The following is a 15,215-nucleotide window of genomic DNA, read 5'->3' on the forward strand; positions in this document are numbered from 1 at the left end:
GGTGCTTTACTGCAAAGGCTAGTATGAGATACTGAAATCCATAATTCCACTGACTGATTGGAACCCATGAGACATGCAGACTCTTCTTACAAACTTCTTCCCAAACACCTGCGCCCCCTCAAGCCCGCTGTCTGCAGTGTTTGTGTAGAACGTCAGGCCAGGATTTCTGGCTGACTGCCTCCCAGACCCAGCACGTTTACTCTGTGCTCGTCCTGCAGACACTTAGAGGTCGTCTAACTGGCGGGAGCCAGGAGGTAATTACCCAGCAGGAGGCCAGCCAGGAAGCTGAGGTCGATGTCGATGGGGTCACCTCACGAACTTTACAAGGAAGCAAAGAACGCTAGACAGGGCATGGAGTGGGCTGGGCTTGGTTAGAACATTTTCATCCAAAGACTTGCTCGTCTGGTCCAAACCTCTAGTTTTATAGACATGAAGATGAGAACCTGGAAAGGCGAAGGGACCTACCCAGAGTCACACGGCTACCTACAAACAGCCAGGAGCAACCCCCAGCCCCGCACCCCACCCCACAGGGCATAGGCACTGTGTCTGTGGTTGTAGTTGCTGTTGATTATTAGTCTGGGCGCTGAGCCAGGCACATTTAAGACTTTCGTCAGTTTCATCCTCCCAGCAGCCCTTCTTAGGAGGATATTATGATCCTTGTTTTATAGATGAGAAAATCAGGTTCTGTAGCTTGCCAGGATCCCACAGGTAGTTCGTAGCAATTTGTTGTTCAGTTGCTCAGTTGTTTGCAACTCTTTGCAACCCCATGGACTGCAGCACGCCAGGCTCCCCCGTCCTCCACTATTTCTCAGAGTTTGCTCAAATGCCTGTCCACTGAGTCCATGATGCTCTCTGACCATCTCATCTGCTGCTGCCCTTCCTCCTCCCGCCTTCAATCTTTCCCATCAGGGTCTTTTCCAATGCACATCAAGTGGCCAGAGTATTGGAGCTTCAGCATCAGTCCTTCCAATGAATATTCAGAGTTGATTTCCTTTTCGATTGACTGGTTTGATCTCCTTGCAGTCCAAGGGACCCTTAAGAGTCTTCTCCAGCACCACAGCTCGAAAGTATCGATTCTTTGGTACTTAGCTTTCTTTATAGTCCAACTTTCACATCCATACATGACTATTGGAAAAACCATAGCTTTGACTAGATGGGCCTTTGTCAGCAAAGTGATGTCTCTGCTTTTGAATACGCTGTCTAGATTTAACGTAGCTTTCCTTCCAGAGAGCAAGCGTCTTTAATGTGGCAGGACTGACTTAAACATAGATCTGCCTGATGCTGAAGCCCATACGTGAGAGTCACATTTCAGTTTTCCTCTTGGAAGCAGATAATAACATTGGACCAGCCCAATGGCACCCCACTCCAGTGCTCTTGCCTGGAAAATTCCATGGACGGAGGCACCTGGTGGGCTGCAGTCCATGGGGTCGCTAGGAGTCGGATGCAACTGAGCGACTTCACTTTCACTTTTCACTTTCGTGCATTGGCGAAGGAAATGGCAACCCACTCCAGTGTTCTTGCCTGGAGAATCCCAGGGACCGGGGAGCCTGTCTGCTGGGTCGCACAGAGTCGGACACGACTGAAGTGACTTAGCAGCAGCAGCAGCATTCAGGAGCCAGGGCTGCCCCCTCTGTCCTCTGACTAGAGTACTTTTGCTTATAAATCCCCTTCACTCAGGGATTCTGACCTTCAGAAACACAGTCTCCTCCGGGGTTTACGCCCCGGAGTCAGCGTTCTGGAAGGAAGAGGCCACAGCTGCCGTTTAGTCGGGCTTCCCTGGTGGCTCAGACAGCAGAGAGTCTGCCTGCGGCACCGGAGACCCGGGCTCAGTCCCTGGGTGCAGCCGACCCCCTGGAGGAGGAAACGGCAGTCCACTCCAGTGTTCTTGCCTGGAGACGCCCAGGGGCTATAGTCCGTGGGCTCGCACAGAGGACCCCCGTGGGCTACAGTCCATGGGGTCGCACAGAGGAGCCCGGTGAGCTACAGTCCATGGGGTCGCACAGAGGAGCCCTGTGGGCTGCAATCCGTTGGGGTCGCACAGAGGACCCCGGTGGGCTGCAGTCCGTGGGGTCGCACAGAGGACCCCCGTGGGCTGCAGTCCCTGGGGTCGCACAGAGGAGCCCTGTGGGCTACAGTCCGTGGGGTCGCACAGAGAGTCAGGCACGACTGAGCAACGGACACTTTCATTCCCACTTATACGCTCCAGCTCCTCTCCTGGGCGCTTGATACACACTGGTGTAATCCTCCCAGTTCTAATGGTGGACATTTTCTGTGAGGAAACGGATGTTCAAGGCATTTAGTTCTTACCAAAGGTCTCACTGATTCCTGGCTTTGAGGAATGCAGAAATCATTCATGTCTGAGGTTCCTCTGGCTTCTCATAGAATGAGCCCCTGAAATCTGAGAGAGAGGGAGGGAGCAGGAGATCCAACCAGTCCATCCTAAAGGAGATCAGTCCTGAATATTCACTGGAAGGACTGATGCTGAAGCTGACGCTCCAATACTTTGGCCACCTGATGTGAAGAACTGACTCACTGGAAAAGACCCTGATGAAGGCAGGAGGAGAAGGGGACGACAGAGGATGAGATGGTTGGATGACATCACCGACTCAATGGACGTGAGTTTGAGTGAACTCTGGCAGTTGGAGATAGATAGGGAGGCCTGATGTGCTGCGGTCCATGGGGTCGCAAAGAGACGGACACGACTGAGCGACTGAACTGAACTGAGAGGGCTGGAGGGGGAGGGGCACAAAGTCTTTTAAGACCTTGTCTAAGAAGGTTCACACTGTCGGTTTTGTCTTTTTCTGTTCGTTAGGTACCTAAGCACAGTGGGTGAAAATTTAGGCTCCACCTTTTACAGGGCTTCCCTGGGGGCTCAGCGAGTAAAATCTGCCTGCAGTACAGAAGACCTGCATTCAATCCCTGGGTCGGGAAGACCCCCTGGAGAAGGGAAGGGCTACCCACTCCAGTATCCTTGCCTGGAGAATCCCCTGGACAGAGGAGCCTGGTGGGCCACAGTCCATGGGGTCGCAAAGAGTCGGACACGACTGAGCGACTAACACTTTGAAAGGGAGGAGTGCCCAGACATTTGTGGACATACTTTAAGCCGTCACCGGCACTGTTTCCCAGCCACCTGAGCACACAGGTGACCTGTGAGCCATGTTTTCCTGGCTCCCAAGGCTGAGATCTTTGAGAGCCGAGACCACATCTTGATCACCGTGGTCGCCTTAGAACTGAGCACGGTGCCTGGCATGTAGTAGTTTCTCAAATATTTGATACATGAAGAGCTTAACTGAAAGCTGGAAGCAGATCGACTGTGTTAGTTACGGCATTCATGAGTCTAATGATACTCAGGCAGACTGCAGCCGGTCCAGGGTCACCCACCGGGCAGCTGAGCCCTCTCAGGCAAGTTGTGCTGACTGGAAGGCCTCTGCATTTAGGAGGATCTCTCCAGCCCTTCTGGCCCTGACGGGCTCGGATAAGGGGAAAGGAGCCAGGGCAAGCTGGGAAGCCTCTGCCGCGTGCTAACTGCCGTGGGGCTGCCTGCAGTGGGGCCGGCGCCATCTCCTGACCCAGGTCCTTCTCTTTGCAGGTTGCCCTGCTCCCCAACAGCGCTGCCGACCTGGGCAAGTACATCACTGGCCACAAGGCGCTGGCCTCAAACGCCTACCTTCCAGGTCCTCCTGGCCTGCCTGGGGGCCAGGGCCCCCCTGGTGAGTATGAACGTGAACATGAGCGTCACTCAGCTGTATCTGACTCTTTGCAAGTCCATGGATAGTCCATGGGATTCTTCAGGCAAGAATACGGGGGTGGGGAGCCTTTCCCTTCTCCAGGGGATCTTCCCAACCCAGGGATCGAAGCCAGGTCTCCCGCATCGCGGGCGGATGCTTTACCAGCTGAGCCACCAGGGAAGTAACTGTGAAGAGGAGCATGAAAGGGTGGTAGGTTCACCAGCCAGAGCCTTCCAGGAGCTCACGTTTAGTGGGGATGGGACGGAGTTCTTTGGCTTCCATAGGTGGGAGCAGAAGCCAGGGTCCAAGGAACCCCCCACGCCAGTGTGCCAAGAAATGGACAAACCTGAGAAACCCTCATGGCCAACAGTCGTCAGGAAAAGTCATCGTCCTGGACTGGACCGGAGTCTTAAAGGTCATTGTTAGGTTACAGGGAAACAAAATGAAAACTTCTTAACACGAGCATGTGTGAACGTCGGGTGGTGTGCTGAACACCTCTGGGCTCACCAGCTGCTCTCGTGATTCATGACCAGCCTCGTGCCACTGTTTCCCAATCCTCTCTCCTCCTCCGGTTATCTGTCAACACACTTACATTGATATTTATTTTTTATCTGTCTCTATGTTTCACTTTATTAAGTCACCATCACTGAGATACAACTGTATACAATAAAATGTACACACTCAAGTTATAGTTGGACAAGTTTCCATATATGCCTGTGCTCTATGCCTGTCCAGTCACTTCAGTTGTGTCCGCCTCTGCAATCCTATGAACTGTAGCCCTCCAGACTCCTCTGTCCATGGATTCTCCAGGCAAGAACACTGGAGTGCGTTGCGAGGCCCTCCTCCAGGGGATCTTCCCGACCCAGGGATCGACCCCGCGTCTCCTGCGTCGTCCTTGTCTCAGGCCGATCCTTTGCTGCTGAGCCAGTGGGAAAGCCCTGCGTGCACCCTGTATCAAGCCCTGACTAAGCACCACCTTATATCTGGTCTACATCCAGATATAGAAACTTTCCATCACCCCCAGAAAGTGCCCTTGTGCCCTTGGCAGTCTACATCCTCAGCTCCAGGTAACCACCAACCTGCTTTCTGTCGCTGCAGTTTTGTCTGTTCCAGAACTTCGTGAAAAGGAACCTATTCTTTTGTTTGGCTTCTTCAGCGTACCGTTTTGGAGATTCTCCCCTGTAAGCTGAAGAAAATCCCAAACATCCTGTCTTTGCATCGGGAAATACACAACGAGAACTTAAAACAGTGACAGGACGTTTTCCCTTTTATTATGAGTCTCTCCATAGGTAGATCAGTATTTTTTTTTTCCATGCTAGTGAAGGAAATATTATTAGGGTTAGCAAATGTTCTGAGACGTGGACATCTTATCCCCACTGCTCATCGTCTAGCAGTGAGCTGGGTGTTGTGAGTGGCCTCCTGACATTTTAATGGGGACAGCAAAGCACACAGAGTGAAAGCAAGTAGTATGAAACAGTGCCTGTCTGCTGTGGAAGCTTAAAGAAGGGAGAGATCAGTGTAGGCTGTGGTGATCAGGGGACTTGGGGCTCAAGCTGGACAGGGACAGCCATGAAAGGACCAGTCCAAGCTAGAAGGACATGGGCAGGTTTTAGGATGGAAGGTCAGCATAACAAAGGCTCAAAATGCTTTCTGAACTATGTGCTTTCTTCTCCACTAATATCTTCATCTCCCGGTTTCCTTCAAAACCCGGATTCCTGGGTCTCAGTCTGTAGAAAGACCAAAAGCTGGTCCAAGACTCTGGTTTCTTCCCTCGTCCTTCCCCCTGACTTCTTTCCTCCAGCAGACGCCATACACAGGCAGCCTCTCCTGCTTCTGAGTCAGCTTGAGTCTCTTCCTATACATTGATTCTTAGCACAGTGTCCTCCGTCCTTCTCTAAGAAAATGTTCTTGCTCTACTTCCCTGGAGAAAATTCATCCCCAAGCCAGTCTGCGTATCACTCCAATAAGGACATTCAAGGAACAGGGGAGCCACTGGCCTCTCTCTTGATGAATGGCCTGCGGGCTTTCCCTGCCAGTCTTGCCATCTGGTCTCCAGCGTAGTGTGAGCCGCCTGGGGCCTCACTGGGGCAGAGTCACCAAGGGCGAGCTCTGGCAGTGCCCTTGTTTCTCCTCCAGTCCTGTTACCTGCCCCCTCCTGGCTTCTAGCATCGTGCTGTGTTGCTCTCCACCGAGATGTGTTAGGGCAGCAAGAGGGAGAACTGGATTCTCTTCCCCTTAACCCTCATTCCAGTCCTGAAGGCTGGTGAGTCACAGCCTGGGGCAGCCAGCCAGGAGGTCTGCTAGGCTGGAGTCCTTTGGCTTTGGTGTGGAGTGGTGCCCCTCACTGTCACATGCAAGGTGCTGGCATTTGCTCATCAAAGCCCTGCAGTTCAAAGGCACTTGGCACGCGATCTCTAAAGCTCATTGACTAAATGAAGGCAAGATATGACCTCCGGCCTGTCCTTGCGTTTTAGAAGTAAAGTATTTGTCATGAGAGGGAGCTGGTCCCCTTCCCAGGTAAACTCTTTCAAGGATGTACCTGGAACCAGCATTTGGAGGAGAAGGGGGGGTGAGACATACTTGGATGGAATAATTAAGGCTTTAATGTTGGCTTAATTATTTTGTGAGCTAGAAAAGACTTCCCCAAATATGATAAGTCTGAAGTCTCTGGGGCTTTTTTTGTTTCGTTTTCCAGTGCCTGAAAGTCATTCTATTCTATCACTGTGCTCTGCCAATTGTAGGAGCCGTGTACCATCAACAAGGAACTCCTGCGTGCGATGGAAAGAGAGGAAGGAATCTGTATAGTATTAAGGAATACGTGACTGAGAAATAGGGACAGCACAGCAATCAGCCCAGCCTCTTCGTTAAAGTCATTTGACGTGAAACATATACTGAACAGCCTTTTCTGTACCGGGGCTTCTCTGAGAGCGTGCTGACAATTAAAATACAACCATGCCCACATAAAGTTGATGGTCGAAAAAGGGTTAAAACACCGCCTCCTTCCCTGTGCTAAGGAATGAAGTTGGGCCCTTGCTTTCTATCATATACAAAATGGATTAAAAACCTAAATGTAAGACCTGAGACTATAAAACTCCTAGGAGAAAACATAGGTGAGAGCTTCCACGACATCGGCAGTGATTTCTTGCTTATGATCCCAGAAGCACAGATGACAGAAGCAACACTAGAGCTGAAGTCCTCCGTCTGTTCAGGCAAACGGTCTTCCTCTAGCACCTTCAACGTGTGCTGTTATCTTTGAGTTCCTGTGTGATGACCCCTAACATCTGGGTTGCCTCTGAGTCTGTTTCTGTTGATTGCTGAATTTCTTGAATTTTGAGGGGAGTAGTTTCGTCTGGGTGTGGGTTTGAGTTTTTTATAATGTGCCTTAGAATTTTGACTTGAATGCCAGATACTGTTTGCAGAGGAACAGTGGAGACTGGGTGCATAGTTACTGCTCCCGGAGACGGGCGCGCAGGCTGCTCGCGAGAAGAACCGGGTCAGTTCAGTGAGCGACTGAGCCGGGTTTGGGCGTGTTGGCACCGACTCTACCACTAGTGTTCCGTGGCCTCCGGGTTTTCGGATTCCTTCGATGGGAGGATTCTGTTACTTTGGTTTGGGGCTGGGGCGCGAGCAGTGGGTGGCTCAGATGGTGAAGAATCTGCCTGCAGTGCTGGAGACTCAGGTTCAATCCCTGGGGTGGGAAGATCCCCTGGACAAGGAAATGGCAACCCACTCCAGTATTCTCGCCTGGGAAATCCCACGGATAGAGGAGCCTTGCTGGCTGCAGTCCAGGGGATCATAAAAGATTCGGACACGACTTGGCGATTAAACAACAGCCACATGGCTCTGTGAGGCAGATTCTTATTAGCCTTCCTTTACAGGTGAGGAGCGAAGGCTCACAGAGATCAGGAAGCTTGTCCACAATTCGGAGGCAGGTCCGCCTCCTGCTGAAACCTGTACCCCAGCCGCTCCCCACTCCCCAGCTGCATTGACCACTGCCCTGCAGTGACGGGGGCTGCTGAGAGCAGATGGTCTCGAGACTGGTGAAATTAAAGAGCTTAAAGGAGGTGAAAGATGTTGAAGAGGTGAAATGGTCACTGATTGGATGAGGAGCTTATGGAAACAGAGGAGTTTATAGGAAGACTCCCAAGTTTCTGGCTTCAATAGGTGGGGATTGGAGATCCATGAAAGGAGTGTGAAGTCTGAATCAGTTGGCTGAACGCCTGAGACTAAAACATTGTCAGTCAACAGTATTTCAATACAAGAAATGTTTTAGAAAAAGAATGGGGTTGGATGGCAATTTTTGGTCATGATCAAAATGCCTATGGGACATCTCAGTGGAGAGGTCAGAAAGCAAAGGTCGGAGTGCAAAGAGAAACAGCTGCAAGGGGCGCCGGGACTGTCAGCCAGCCAGCGCCCTCATCCTCCTCCCAGGCTGTGGACTAACGAGGTGCTCTTTGATTGCAGGCTCACCGGGACCGAAGGGGAGCCCCGGCTTCCCAGGGATCCCAGGCCCCCCCGGGCAGCCCGGCCCGCGGGGCTCGATGGGGCCCGTGGGGCCATCTCCTGACCTGTCGCACATTAAGCAAGGCCGGAGGGGCCCTGTGGTCAGTATTTCCTCAGCGCTCCCATCCGTGGTTGGGGAACATGTGTTCCTTCTGCTAAACGAGGTCCCTTTTCCTTGTAGGGTCCACCAGGCGCCCCAGGAAGAGATGGCTCTAAGGTAGGTCTTCCAAGGGGTCCTTACACGCCTCGGCTTCCTTGGTCTCCACCTCCTTGCAGGCATCACCTGGAGCTCAAGCACGGTTCACTGAGCCGCTTTGCATGTGGCCAAGTTGAGACACAGATACACTTTTTTCCCTAAAGCTTGGAGGAAAATCTAAAAAGCCATTTTCTTAAGATATGGAACAACCGTAATAACAAAAACAGCCGCAAAAACCACTTGGAAGAAAAAACGACCCCTATAAACGTTAAGCCTCCTGGTTGTCATGGTAGCATGTTTTTCTATTTAGCCAGGCTTCTCTGTGGGGCTGTTTTATGTGTGTTCCTAATTTCTTTGCTGTGTTTAAGTCAAGAACAGGAGACGTCCCAGTCCGTGCAAGTGGGTGGTTTCGCTCTGGGGGGCTGCCTGCCCCACTGGCCTCATAAAAAAGTCAGTGTGAGTTACTTTAGAAGCTTCTAAGCTATTCTACACGCTGCCTGGAAACACCGGCTTCCCTCCTTTCAGATCTGGTTGGAAAACACACGGCCTCGGGGGAAATGGAAACGTGAGGCACTTGACTCAAGCCTTTCGGTTCAGAGCAGCGGCCCCAAGGGTGCAGTGTGAAGCTGACGTTTGCTTCCCATAGGAGATACTGGCTGGCTGTGCGGGGAGATGGTAGTGGTGGAATGGAGGGGGGGGTGGTGGCACCCATGTGGCCCAGACGCTAATCCTGACCCTTCTGTTTTCAGGGGGAAAGAGGCGCACCGGGCCCCAGAGGGTCTCCAGTAAGTAGCCCCACCTGTCTTGCTTCCCCAGGGCAGCGCTCAGCCCGGCCACAGAGAGCTCCGTGGTTACAGGAAGAGTCACAAGAGCCTTTTGCCCCTGGTTGGGTTTTAAAAATCCACCTCCTGGTTTTGTTTGTTTTTGTCATGGCTAATCTTTATTTGAGCTTCCCTGGTGGCTCATCGGTAAAGGATCCACCTGCCAATGCAGGAGACGTGGGTTCAATCCCTTGGTTTGGAAGACCCCCTGGAGAAAGGGAATGATTCCTGTGTTCTTGCCTGGAGAATTCCATGGACAGTGGAACCTAGCACTCTACAGTCCATGGGGTCGCCAGAGACTTGGACATGACTTAGCGACTAAACAGCAACGACAACAATCTTTATTTGGAATGTCTTCTCTTAAGATTCCAAACCCTAGCATGTCCTAAGTCCATTTCCAGGTGTGTCTTACAACATCGGAAGTGGCAGAGCTGAGGTTCAAATCCAAGAGAAGCGCAGCCTCTTAACCGCTGCTCTCCGCCTCCCAGGGTTTTTTGGAAGGTAACCTAGGAGAGGCATTCTCAGATTCCGTCATTCTACCAGATTTGATGGAGCCTGAGAGCTAGGAGAGGTCCGTGAGCCACTACAGTGCATCTGGGAGGTGAAGGGGCACAGGGCGGCACCCGCCAGCTGTTGTTTATGGGCCTGACGTTTCCCCCGTTTGAGACACAGAGTTGGCGAGGTGGTCGCCAGCACATGGCGGGGCGGCTGGCCACGGCGCCTCCAGGAGCCCTGGGTCAGCCAAGGGGCGGGCCTCTGGCTGTCTGGTTTGACTCTTCTCTCCTGCACAGGGACCCCCCGGTTCTTTTGATTTCTTGCTGATCATTCTGGCGGAAATCCGTAACGACATCACCGAACTGCAGGAACAGGTGTTCGGGCGCCGGACTCACTCTTCAGCAGAGGAGTCCCCGTCACCGCAGGGATTTCCCAGCTATCCGGAGACCCTGGACGTGGGCTCCGGAGATGACTCCGCGGGAAGAACTGAGACAAGAGCCTCGGGAGCCCCCAGAGACTTCTATCCTTAGTGCATCCAACATCTTCATGCCAAAGGAAGAGTGTTTTCTCCTGCAGTAAAATCCTCCAAAGAACAAAAACAAAACATCACTGGAGACCTAAAGAGAGATATGTTTTTATTTTCTTTACTCTTCCCTTTCTTCTTCCTACTTCTCCTCTTCCAGACACTGTTTACATCATCTCCTGCTAGACATCCTAAAGACACCAGGAACGAAATGACTAATTTCAGTGCTTCCCCCGGAGAATCCACAGGGCAGCTTTTCTTTGAATTCCTTATTTTCCAGGGACTTCTAATTTCTGAATTAGGTACTCACATTATCTTAAAAATTGGCAGACTGTCAAAAAGGGGGAAAGAGTTCTAAGAAAATGTGAGTTTCAGTTCAGTTCAGTCACTCAGTTGTGTCCAACTCTTTGTGACCCCATGGACTGCAGCACGCCAGGCCTCCCTGTCCATCATCAACTCCCAGAGCTTACTCAAACTCATGTCCATTGAGTCGGTGATGCGATCCAGCCATCTCATCCTCTGTCGTCCCCTTCTCCTCCTGCCCTCAATCTTTTCAATGACAGTCTTTTCAAATGAGTCATTTCTTCCCATCAGGTGGCCAAAGTATTGGTGTTTCAGCTTCAGCATCAGTCCTTCTAATGAATATTTAGAACTGATTTCCTTTAGGATGGACTGGTTGGATCTCCTTGCAGTCCAAGGGATTCTCAAGAGTTCTCCAACACCACAGTTCAAAAGCATCAATTCTTCAGCACTCAGCTTTATTTATGGTCCAACTCTCACATCCATACATGACCACTGGAAAAAACATAGCCTTGACTAGATGGACCTTTATTGGCAAAGTAATGTCTCTCCTTTTTGATATGCTGTCTAGGTTGGTCATAACTTTTTTCCCAAGGAGCAAGCATCTTTTATTTACATCGCTGAAGTCACCATCTACAGAGATTTTGAAGTCCAAAAAAATAAAGTCTGTCACTGTTTCCCCATCTATTTGCCATGAAGTGATGGGACCAGATGCCACGATCTTTGTTTTCTGAATGTTGAGCTTTAAGCCAACTTTTTTACTCTCCTCTTTCACTTTCATCAAGAGGCTCTTTAGTTCCTCTTCACTTTCTGCCATAAATGTGGTGTCACCTGCATATCTGAGGTGATTGATATTTCTCCTGACAATCTTGATTCCAGCTTGTGCTTCATCCAGTCCAGCATTTCTCTTGATGTACTCTGCATATAAGTTAAATAAGCAGGGTGACAATATACAGCCTTGACATACTCCTTTCCCAAATTGGAACCAGTCTGTTGTTCCATGTCCAGTTCTAACTGTTGCCTCTTGACCCACATACAGATTTCTCAGGAGGCAGGTAAGGTGGTCTGGTATTCCCATCTCATTAAGAATTTTCCACAGTTTGTTGTGATCCACACAGTCAAAGGCTTTGCATAGTCAATAAAGCAGAAGTAGATGTTTTTCTGGAACCTTCTTGCTTTTTTGATGATCCAGCAGATGTTGGCAATTTGACCTCTGGTTCCTCTGCCTTTTCTAAGTCCAGCTTGAACATTTGGAAGTTCATGGTTCATGTACTGCTGAAGCCTGGCCTGGAGAATTTTGAGCATTACTTTACTAGCGTGTGAGATGAGTGCAATTGTGCAGTAGTTTGAGCATTCTTTGGCATTGCCTTTCTTTGGGATTGGAATGAAAACTGACCTTTTCCAGTCCTGTGGCCACTGCTGAGTTTTCCAAATTTGCTGGCATATTGAGTGCAGCACTTTCACAGCATCATCTTTCAGGATTTGAAACAGCTCAACTGGAGTTTCATGACCTCCTCTAGCTTTGTTTGTGGTGATGTTTCCTAAGGCCCACTTGACTTCACATTCCAGGATGTCTGACTCTAGGTGAGTGATCACACCATCATGGTTATCTGGGTTGTGAAGATCTTTTTTGTATAGTTCTGTGTATTTTTGCCAGCTCTTCATAGTATCTTCTTCTTCTGTTAGGTCCATACCATTTCTGTCCTTTCTCGAGCCCATCTTTGCATGAAAAGTTCCCTTGGTTTCTCTGATTTTCTTGAAGAGATCGCTAGTCTTTTCCATTCTGTTGTTTTTCCTCTATTTCTTTGCACTGATCGCTGAGGAAGGCTTTCTTATCTCTTCTTGCTATTCTTTGGAACTCTGCATTCAAAAGGGTATACCTTTCCTTTTCTCCTTTGCCTTTCTCTTCTTTTCATAGCTATTTGTAAGGCCTTCTCAGACAGCCATTTTGCCTTTTTGCATTTCTTTTTCTGGGGGATGGTCTTGATCCCTGCCTCCTGTACAATGTCACGAACCTCTGTGCATAGTTCATCAGGCACTCTATCAGATCTAATCCCTTGAATCTATTTCTCACTTCCACTGTATAATTATTAGGGATTTGATTTAGGTCATACCTGAATGAGCTAGTGGTTTTCCCTACTTTCTTCAATTTAAGTCTGAATTTGGCAATAAGGCGTTCATGATCTGAGCCACAGTCAGCTCCCGGTGTTATTTTTGCTGACTGTATCGAGCTTCTCCATCTTTGGCTGTGAAGAATATAATCAATCTGATTTCGGTGTTGACCATCTGGTGATGTCCATGTGTAGAGTCTTCTCTCTTGTGTTGTTGGGAGAGAGTGTTTGCTATGACCAGTGAGTTCTCTTGGCAAAACTCTGTTAGCCTTTGCCCTGCTTCATTCTGTACTCCAAGGCCAAATTTGCCTGTTACTCCAGGTATTTCTTGACTTCCTACTTTTGTATTCTAGTCTCCTATAATGAAAAGGACATCTTTTTTGGGTGTTAGTTCTAGAAGGTCTGGTAGGTCTTTATAGAACTGTTCAACTTTAGCTTCTTCAGCATTACTGGTTGGGGCATAGATTTGGATTACCGTGATATTGAATGGTTTGCCTTGGAAATGAACAGAGATCATGCTGTCCTTTTTGAGATTGCATTCAGGTACTGCATTTCAGACTCTCTTGTTGACTATAAGGGCTACTCCATTTCTTCTAAGGGATTCTTGCCCACAGTAGTAGATACAATGATCATCTGAGTTAAATTCACCCATTCCAGTCCATTTTAGTTCACTGATTCCTAAAAATATCTTGCCAACTCCTGTTTGACCACTTCCAATTTGCCTTGATTCATGGTCCTAACAGTCAAGGTTCCTATGCAATATTGCTCTTTACAGCATCAGACTTTACTTCCATCACCAGTCATATCCACAACTGGGTGTTGTTTTTGCTTTGGCTCCATCCCTTCATTCTTTCTGGAGTTATTTCTCCACTGATTTCCAGTAGCATATTGGGTACCTACCGACCTGGGGAATTCCTCTTTCAGAGTCCTATCTTTTTGCCTTTTCATCCTGTTCATCGGGTTCTCAAGGCAAGAATACTGAAGTGGTTTGCCATTCCCTTCTCCAGTGGGCCACGTTTTGTCAGACCTCTCCACCGTGACTCGTCCATCTTGGGTGTCCCCACACGGCATGGCTTAGTTTCATTGAGTTAGACAAGGCTGTGGTGCCTGTGATCAGAGTGGCTAGTTTTCTGTGATTGTGATTTTCAGTCTGTCTGCCCTCTGATGGAGAATGATAAGAGGCTTATGGAAGCTTCTTGATGGGAGAGACTGACTGAGGGGGAAACTGGCTCTTGCTCTGATTGGGGGTGGGGGTGAGCCATGCTCAGTAAATCCTTAGTCCTGTTTTCAGTTGATGGGCAGGGCTGTGTTCCCTCCCTGTTCATTGCCTTGGGGCCAAACTTTGGTGAAGTGAATGAAGATAACGGCCTCCTTCAAAAGGTCCCATGATGCCCTGCTACACTCTGTGCGGACCCTGCAGCAGCCCGCCGCCGCCCCTCGCCTCCACCGGGGACTCCTGGACTCTCCCGGGCAAGTCTGGGTCCGTCTCCTGTGGGGTCACTGCTCCTTTCTCCCGGGTCCTGGTGCACACACGGTTCTGCCCGTGCCCTCCAAGAGCCTGTTTCCCGGTCCCGAGTGAGTTCTGACGGCTCTGTGGTGGGTGAACGGCTGCCTCCTCCAAGAGAGCGCCTGCCATGCCCAGGTCTGCGGCGCCCAGAGCCCCAGCCCCTGCCCCTGCGGGAGCCCGCTGCCCCCCCGGGCCTCCCCAGGAGGCGCGCACACAGCTCGGGCTCCGCCTCTGTGGCGTCCCTGGGTCCTGGCGCCCTTGTTTGAGTGCTCTGAGCGTCTCTGGCGGGAATGGGGTTTGATTCTAAATGTGAACCCAACCCTCCTACCATCTTGCTGGGGCTTCTCCTTTGACCTTGGACATGGCGTATCTCCTCACAGTCGCTCCAGAATTAGTTTACTTATTTGAAAAATATATAGATACATGTCCCAAAATAGACTGCTATACCTCCATATCAAAATTACCCATTTTCAGTGAAAAGAGGGAGACGGCAATCTATATTTGCCTCGGTGGGTAATTCTTTTTCCTTGTCAATCTGACAGATTTAAAATATTCTATCCTCCTACCCAACCTTGTTTACCCACATTCCATCCCTGGGTCAGGAAGATCCCCTGGAGAAGAGAATGGCAACCCACTCCAGTATTCTTGCCTGGAGAATCCCATGGACAGAGGAACTTGGCAGGCTACAGTCCATGGGATTGCAAAGAGTTGCACATAACTGAGCAACGAATACTTTAGTAATTTTGATTAAAGACAGAAGAGTAGAGATTAGAATAGATGGAGAAAAATCACAGTCCCATATAGACTGCCCTGTAAGTGGCCACGTAGTAACGCTCAGATATGACTGTTAAGGGCTTCCCAGCTGGTGCTAGTGGTAGAGAACCCGCCTGCCAGTGCAGGAGATGTAAGAGGTGCAGGTTTGATCCCTGGGTTGGGAAGGTCCCCTGGAGATGGGCAAGGCAAGCCACTCCAGTATTCTCGCCTGGAAAATCCCATGGACAGAGGAGCCTGGTGGGCTACTGTTCTTGGGG

General features: G+C 50.0%; 1 protein-coding gene across 1 annotated transcript in view; it reads left to right on the top strand.

The window, feature by feature from the left end:
• CCBE1 (collagen and calcium binding EGF domains 1) overlaps positions 1-10,725 on the top strand; it is a 228,417-nt gene extending 217,692 nt beyond the window's left edge. The window contains exons 7-11 of the mRNA XM_040264281.1: positions 3,590-3,710; positions 8,193-8,332; positions 8,413-8,448; positions 9,177-9,212; positions 10,040-10,725. Of these exons, the coding sequence (XP_040120215.1) occupies positions 3,590-3,710; positions 8,193-8,332; positions 8,413-8,448; positions 9,177-9,212; positions 10,040-10,273 (567 nt within the window). The 3' untranslated portion in view covers positions 10,274-10,725. The remainder of the gene's footprint in view (positions 1-3,589; positions 3,711-8,192; positions 8,333-8,412; positions 8,449-9,176; positions 9,213-10,039) is intronic.
• Positions 10,726-15,215: the final 4,490 nt, after the last annotated feature.

The sequence above is a fragment of the Oryx dammah genome, unplaced genomic scaffold, assembly GCF_014754425.2.
Source record: "Oryx dammah isolate SB20612 unplaced genomic scaffold, SCBI_Odam_1.1 HiC_scaffold_22, whole genome shotgun sequence".
Taxonomy (NCBI): Eukaryota; Metazoa; Chordata; class Mammalia; order Artiodactyla; family Bovidae; genus Oryx; species Oryx dammah.